Source organism: Acyrthosiphon pisum, chromosome A2, assembly GCF_005508785.2.
Source record: "Acyrthosiphon pisum isolate AL4f chromosome A2, pea_aphid_22Mar2018_4r6ur, whole genome shotgun sequence".
NCBI classification, from domain to species: domain Eukaryota; kingdom Metazoa; phylum Arthropoda; class Insecta; order Hemiptera; family Aphididae; genus Acyrthosiphon; species Acyrthosiphon pisum.
In genome coordinates this window covers 87,499,548-87,508,219 of record NC_042495.1, presented here as the reverse complement: position 1 = coordinate 87,508,219, position 8,672 = coordinate 87,499,548, and the positions used below count along the sequence as shown (strand labels likewise).

General features: G+C 27.0%; 2 protein-coding genes across 2 annotated transcripts; both read right to left on the bottom strand.

Moving 5' to 3' along the window:
- Nucleotides 1-389: 389 nt before the first annotated feature.
- Nucleotides 390-5,517, bottom strand: Rpl24 (ribosomal protein L24). Its single transcript, NM_001126226.2, has 6 exons — nt 5,429-5,517; nt 5,137-5,212; nt 4,937-5,022; nt 4,710-4,871; nt 561-633; nt 390-503 (listed from the first exon to the last, which is right to left on the bottom strand). The coding sequence occupies exons 1-6, from the start codon at nt 5,431-5,433 to the stop codon at nt 432-434; spliced, it is 474 nt and encodes a 157-aa protein (NP_001119698.1). The 5' UTR covers nt 5,434-5,517; the 3' UTR covers nt 390-431.
- A 2,543-nt stretch (nt 5,518-8,060) lies between these two features.
- On the bottom strand, nt 8,061-8,602 carry LOC100161106 (CG8675-like; the record flags this gene model as incomplete). Its single annotated transcript, NM_001162000.2, is given in 1 exon segment — nt 8,061-8,602. A coding segment is annotated over 1 exon segment (441 nt). The 3' UTR covers nt 8,061-8,151.
- Between the last annotated feature and the right edge of the window lie 70 nt (nt 8,603-8,672).

Here is an 8,672-nt window from a genome sequence, read left to right as displayed (position 1 = left end):
ATATTAAAAACACTTTAACCTCAAATTGCAATAGACAAAATTAATAAAAAAAACTTAGGTATTACCTTCATTTAAATATTTAATTGTTAAGAATAATAAAATGATTAGTAAGACATGTATGACTTGTTCTTGAACAGAGTAATGTTGATTTGTCAACATACTTATACTCTTTTCAAAAGTGAACAATCACTTTTTGTGCGATGAGAATATATAGTAGATTTGCAAGACTGACGAAAATCTGCCTGCAGACTAATTATTCTATTTTAAGACAGAGTATAGATTCTCTAACTTTGACTAGAGAAGAAATATGTAACATAAACATAACAAATTAAAGTATCATTTGATAGTCTGTTACAGTTAGGAAAGGTTGACAGATGAAATGAAAATAGTTTTTTTTTTCAATGAAGTTTTTTATTAATAGGTGATAATAACTATCGTTTTCCACCAACACGAGGAGCAGCCTTTTGTTGTACAGATTTTGTTTGCACTTTCTTGGGTTGTTTCTACAAAAATAAAATAAGTGTTGAATAATAATCACAAATAATAAATTTAAATGTTACCTTCGTTTTTGATGGAGGTGGTGGAGGAGGCTTCTTAGCTGCTCTAGCAGCCTTCTTTTGGTCCTTAGCCACCCTAAAAAATTGTAATTTTATAATACACATTCATACCATATTATGAATTTTTATTGGCATATATCATAGTCATTCAGGCACAATAGTAATAATATTTAATGTTTTATTAATTTAAAATTGAGCTTATTTAGATGTTTAATATGTTTAAATTAACTAATATTATATAATTGTAAGTACAATCAACATTGTTATACACTCATACTTTATTAACTATTTACGTTCATCTCGATAGGTATTTTCACTAAATCATGATTAAAAGATAATTTATATAATATACTTTTGCTAGAACTTTCAAATGTAAAGCCAAACACTATAAACAAGTATACATTTTAAAATAATCATCACTATTATTATGAAGGTGAGGTTTGGTTTTATATTAAAGTAATAATAGTTTTAATACAAAAACCAGTGAAGTTAATTAAAACTTTACCATAATATTACAGTTATAATTTATCAAACTAAAACTTACATTAAGAAGTTGTTAGTAAATTTAGTTTTCTTAGTCTGGCAAATTTTTAAAGCAATAAAAAATTCTGCATAATAAAGTTATAACTGTAGTAATTAATCGGAATTTTAATTTCCTACGTTGATTAGATGAGACGGAGATAACAAATTACTGTATAAGAGTAGTCTTGAGAATTGTATGTTGAACTAAATATAATAGATTACCTACGTGTTTATCTCGACAGGTAATTTTATCATTTTTATAGATATATGAGTGTTTAAAAGATATGTTATTTAATATACCCTTGCCAGTACGTTCAAACCTATGTAAAATCCAAACACGATAAACAAGGGAAAAAGAAAATCAAGTTGGCAGGTATATAATATACATGACAAATAGATATTTCTATATCCAATCATTATTACTTTTAGACATTAGCATTAATAATAAATTAAACATTGTATTAGAATCTTAATTTAAGCTAAGAACTATAATACGAAAAACACATAAAACTGATATATCTTATGTTTATCTCGACAGGTACTTTCATTATATCATTTTAAATCGATATATGAGTGTTTAAAAGATATGTTATTTAGTATACCCTCGCCAGTACGTTCAAACTTATGTAAAATCCAAACACGATAAACAAGGGAAAAAGAAAAGAAAATTGATTAGGCATAGAATATAAATAATTATTTCTATCATTTTTAGCTATTCATAATAATTAACTAAACATTAAACTACAACATTTAATTTAAACTGAAAATATCTATGTATATCTCGACAGGTACTTTCATTATATCATCTTTAATGGATATATGAGTGTTTAAAAGATGTTATTTAATATACCCTTGCCAGTACGTTCAAACTTATGAAAAATCCAAACACGATAAACAAGGGAAAAAGAAAAGAAAAGAAATTAAGTAGACACGATAAATAATTATTTCAATTTAAAATCCTAATAATACATATTGTTCTACTTTAAGACTTTAGTGGCTTCTTCAACAAAATATTTTTGAATATTGATATAGTTTTGTGCGATAATTTAGGAAGGCAACAATAATTTATATGACTAATAGACAAATTGTTTTTAAAATATATTGTAAAAGATCTTTAGCATTAAATTCAGATGGTTTCTGGTAACTCAAATACTCAATGGCCATTAATTAAAAATTAATTTTGATTATCGATATATATTTTACAATATATTAGAGATTAGAGATATCTGCAATTCTAAGAAAAAATTTGAGATATTGAATTAATATTATTGAAGATGCCTAGTATTTATAACAACTAGTATCATATTACAATCAAAATTTAAATCAAAAAATGAATTAAAATGAACATTTTTTAATAAACGCAGACAAACTATTATACTTATATGTTTATCTCGACAGGTACTTTCATTATATCATTTTAAATCGATATATGAGTGTTTAAAAGATATGGTTTTTAGTATACCCTTGCCAGTACGTTCAAACTTATGTAAAATCCAAACACGATAAACAAGGGAAAGATCAAATCAAAACAATTAGGCATACAAGGTAGTACGCTATTATTTCTATTTACAATTAGTATCATATTTATATTATTTTTAGACATTAATAATAATAAACTAACATCATACTAAAAATTTAATTCAAACCACAAACAAAATACAACTGAAAATATTTGTTCATCTCGACAGGTACTTTCATTATATCATTTTTAATGGATATATGAGTGTTTAAAAGATGTTATTTAATATACCCTTGCCAGTACGTTCTAACTTATGTAAAATCAAAACACGATAAACAAGGGTTTAAATTATAATTTACCTTTAAAAACCAAATGAAAATTTTTGTTAAAATTATTAAGGTTTAATCTTCTAATACTATCTAAGTACTATGTTTAGTAAAAATAACATTTACAATGATACACAAGATTGAAAATAGCTGACATTATATATACCCCTTCATAGATGATTTCTCATCATGCTGAAATTTAAGATAGCAAATACTCTAAATAAAAAATAATCATAAGGCTTTAAATATTTAAACATTAACTAAACTATTTACCCTTCATAAATGGATTCTCATCATGTTAAAATTCAAGATAGCAAATACTCGAAATAAAAAAATAATCATAAGGCTTTAAATATTTAAACATTAACTAAACTATTTACCCTTCATACATGGATTCTCATCATGTTAAAATTCAAGATAGCAAATACTCGAAATGAAAAAATAATCACAAGGATTTAAATATTTAAACATTAAACTAAACTATTTACCCTTCATAAATGGATTCTCATCATGTTAAAATTCAAGATAGCAAATACTCGAAATAAAAAAATAATCATAAGGATTTAAATATTTAAGCTGAACTAAACATTAACTAAACTATTTATCCTTCATAAATGGATTCTCATCATGGTTTAAATTCAAGATAGCAAATACTCGAAATAAAAAAATAATCACAAGGATTTATATTATACTTAAACATAAACAAATTTATTAAAAATATTAAAACTATCCTTCATAGATGGGTTCTCATCATTTTAAGATCAAGATAGCAAATACTCGAATTAAAATATAATCATAAGGATAGTATTATTTTAATGAAATTGAATAAAACAAAAATAAATTGTTTGATTGAATATTAAAATGTTGTTGGTCAGTTGACAGTATAATAAAAAAAACAGTCATAGCAAATACTTATAGGTACTATATTATAAATATGTTTAGTGATTTCAATTATTTTTAACTTCTTAAGCCAACACCATATACTAGGTTAAGATAATATATAAATATTATATTGTGTAAGTTAATGTTTTCTCAGAATTTTATTTATTATCAGAATAATCAATAGTAGCAAATACTTAAATACATCATAGAAAACTTTTTAGAATAATGTACACAGTGTGTCTTAAATATATCTATTAGGTATATGTGCAATCTCTCATAAATAGTTTTTCATCAGGTTTTAGATTCAAGATAACAAATATTCAAATTAAAACATAATGATAGGAGATAATTAAAATAAAAAATTTAACATAAAAAATCAATATTACCCATATTCAATACAATAATTTCCTCAGTCATGAATTCTAATCATTACCATTGTTCAATAGTAGCAAATACTTATTAATGATAATCATTGGACAAATACTAAAATTGAATAAATTTAACTTAAATATCAATAGGGTAGGTGCTCATTTATAATAATTTCCTCAGTTATGATTTCTTATCATTACCTACTACTGTTCAATAGTAGCAAATACTTATTTATGATAATCACTAGAAATAAAATAGGTAGGTGCATGTACAATGATGGGTATACCTACTAAGGTATCTAATAAAACTTATTATAAAAATATAAAATTGGTCCATAAAAGATTATTGTACATCTCGACAGGTACTTTCATTATATCATTTAAATTCGATATATGAGTGTTTAAAAGATGTTGTTTGATATACCCTCACCAGTACGTTTAGATTTAATGCAAAATCCAAACACGATAAACAAGGGATAATTACTGAATTAAAAATATATTTTGAGTTAGGTAAATAGCAAATAGATTAAAGTACATTCAATTGGGAAATATATTTTAGAATAAATTATGTGATTTTATAAAAATATTATCTTACTTGATGGCAATATCTCGTTGAGCTTTCCTCATCTCAGGTTTCATGTTCCTCTTGGCCAAAATATCAGTGAGGGATGCACCGACAATAGCACGTTGGAATTTTTGAGTTCTCCTTGTCTTCTTTTTGGTCATTTCTTCTTCTTGACCCTTGCGATGCTTGCGTCTGAATAACATCAAATAATAATAAAATAAATATATCCATAACATAAAAAGGCAACAATTGCTTACCTGTACAATATCGTCCATGTCACTTTACGGGGGTTCCTCTTCATTAAGTGAGCGCGCTCGCATTTTGAATTGAGAAAAGTGAATGTCTAGGTATAACAAGACAGGATTATTTACGTGAAACAAAAGTCACCTTTCTACAGCGTGAAGTAGAAAAGCTCAATGAGAAACGTTAAAGTATAGAAATTCGACAAAAAACTCACCTTTCCGTCAGCTTTGACCATGGTTTTTCCATGTCCTGGGTAGATTTTGTACCCGCTGTAGGCGCAGAGTCCGATCCTTCAAGTAAAAAACAAAAATTAATAAAAACCAGACATCAACCATCAGAGTAGGATAGATTGGCGATATATTCGAAAGAGATAATTCGACGTCCATGATAGTCAGACGAGCGAAAAGTTAGGTAATTACGTGGCACCAATTAACGCCAAAAGCATTTGTCGAGGTGAACAATTTGGAAATTGGTAAGGAAGCGCGATTAATGCGGATAAAACTTACTTCATTTTGACAAATTTATGAGAACTCCAACTATGGGTAAGAAGAAAATGATTATCGAATCAGCATTCAAGTGTTGTAGCTCGGCGATCGGCCCTACAAAATGCATTGGTCGGGCATGAAGTTGGTTACGCGTTACAGTGTCGCCAACGTAGAAAACTCTTGATGTAGGACCCATGACTAATGCCGGGTTGCATAAACGTTCTGTAACGACTTACAAATCTGTAAATTAATCTGTGCGTTAATAGCTCTGTAAATAAAATAAGGTGTTGCTTGAACGCTCGGTAAAGTTACCGGCTCTGTAAATTATCGGCTATCGGACCTGTAAACTGCAGATAGAATTTTGCATCTACAGATCGGTAATATTATTAGAATGATAAGAATAACACATGGTTTATTACGGTTTAATTTATTTGGTAACCACGGTTATCAATAATTTAATATTTATTTATGCATAGTTTACACAATCATTAAAACCTTACAGGGCCGGTAATAAATGTACAGACTGTTCTTTATGCAACCCGGCCTAAATTATTTGGTAGGTGAATTAGACGGAATTTCGTAAATTTAATTAATTTTTTTTTGTGAGTGTTCAGACAGATTCATCAAAAATATTATGAAAATTCAAACGCATTAAAAATAAGAAAATTATTGACATACACATTTTCAAATGTTGTGCATTTCTTTTCAATATGATAAAATGATAAAAAAATAATATTTGATATTTGATAAGCATTAATGTTATGTACTTGCGAAATTGCGTTCTTATTTCTAAATTTGAGGTTGCTATCACTAGACAAGCATAGCACGACTAACATAGCCGTAATTATACAGTTTTTAGGGATCGTGTATTTGTGTCTTAAGTTAAAAAACGTCCCTTTTTATTATTATATTAAATTATCCATCTTGTTTAAATGATAACACTCACGTGGTCAAGGGTTAATGGCGTGTGCAGTTCTAATTACATTAGTAACTAGTAATTTGCGTGAAATACAAAATATGACGAAATGAAGTTCTTGGTGTACAATGGTACACTATTTAAAAATCTACTCTGGTACATAATATTTGAATTTTATAAGTATTGAAACGTATGTTTTTAAATTTTGTTAATAGGGTTCCTAAATTGTTAAAGAAATTATTCTCAATAATTTTTATGTTTGTAAAATATTAAATAGTGCATTTTTAAGAATCTTTGGCTTTGTCGATTTCATCTGTACATTTTCAAGTATACCCGTTCAACTTCAGTTGTCAAATAGATACAAAATAGATAAACCTATTTTTTAGGAATTTTTATCTGATTATGATATTGAAGAAATAGAAAAGTTAATTGTTGGAACAGGCAACAGCTAATTAAGCAATACATATTTTATATTGTATCATATTCCTAAATATTCCCTAAAATATTTTTCATTGAATTTTATGTCCTATGAATTGTAATGATTACCCATGTTCAACTACATAGACTAAAACCAAATATGTAAATCATAAAATTCTGACATCCATGTAAAATTGTGAATATATAATTATAAGTTATATCATTCGCACTTTTAAAACAATTAAATCATTTTTGCAAAAATAAATCCTTTCACTGAAAAATAAATTATCTAGATATTATAAATTATACAACTAGGTACATTTTCAAGTTTCACAGAGTATCTTTAATGCAAACAGTCATATAAAATATTCAGATATTAAGAAAAATAATAATATAATATATAGTACTGTATTTTTTGTAATTTTTACAAGTTTATAACAACATTTTATTTGAAAATGCTTTCATCAAACAAATTTATTTTTTACTTTATTTTAAAATATTATACTATGTTCTTAAATTATGTACATAATAAATAAAATAAATTTACATGGAGTATCATCAATGGATGGTTTCTCTGTTCAGAGTACCCAATAAGCAAAGCCCTCAAATCAAGGTGGACTGATATCTATTTATCACCTTGCCCCAAATGCTTATTATAAAAATTAATTTACAGATAATACCTGCATGTTTTCTTAGTCTTACATATGTACAACATAGCAAAAACTGTTTTGCGCGAAATATTTTTCTCCCTCTGTATCTATATTGATTATATAATCAATGGTATCTATAAAAAAAATTACCAAAATTCCAAATGCATAGGGAAGAACATTATCTGTGACGTAGCAAGCACATGTACATATGTTGTACTTTTGTAAGATGGAGACAAGACATACTTAATAAAATTAAAAATATAAAAAAATAAACGTGGCTTATTTATGTTATTAATTAATTAATATTGTATGCATAATAATTCATACTACTTTAAGAATATTATTCTCTCTATACTATATATTATTATTAGGGCCAGCTCAATCGAAAATAGTGCACTAGGCAAAATCAGATTTTGCTGCCCCTAATAATATAATACTATCAGTGATTTGAAAATAGCTACTCCTTGAGCTGGGTCTGATTATTAATATTATTATTATGCTTTACTTATTTAATCAGTCACAATGAATCAAATCCCCTATTTATGTTTAATGTTATTGTTAAGAGGATTACATTTGAATGTTACTATTACAAAACTATTTTTATTTTGTACTGAACTGTTCAAATTTCAGATGTATACGGAATAAGAATAAATATTAAAATATGTAAATATTTTACTGCTGAGTAAGTTTTAATCGAACCAATTGAAATAATGAAACAATAATGGAAATAAGTTAGACATAACATCTATAATATACACAGGTCAACTAGGGGACGGATTACTGCAAACATCACTTCCTGAATCATCGTTATCATCATCACTGTTTTCTAAATCATTTTTGTCATCACCTCCGTTTTCAGATGTTGTTTTATGATCATCTTTAGCCCATTCGATCCTTGGTACTCCACACTTTGGACATAATTCCAAGGTACTTGAACACTGATGGCACATTGTGTGGTAAGCTTCTTTGACAGTCTTATTATGACATTTGTTGCAATTCTTGGCTGCTTTCAGCATCTTATATTTTTTGTACTTGATCTTCCATTCCAATATGTCTTTACATCTAGGACAAACACTGTGAACTTGTATGGAATTCATACGTTTGGTACGTACATTTGTGTCGTGAAGGTTATTTTTAAATGCAAACCGATTTTGATGTTTTTGAGGTCGAATGCGTGCTGCATTTCCTTTCTGGCTGCTCATGGCGCCTACTAAAATTTAAAAAAAAAATAAGGTGGTAAGTAGTAAGTACAATGTGAATTAGTTAAGTTGAGAACACAAAC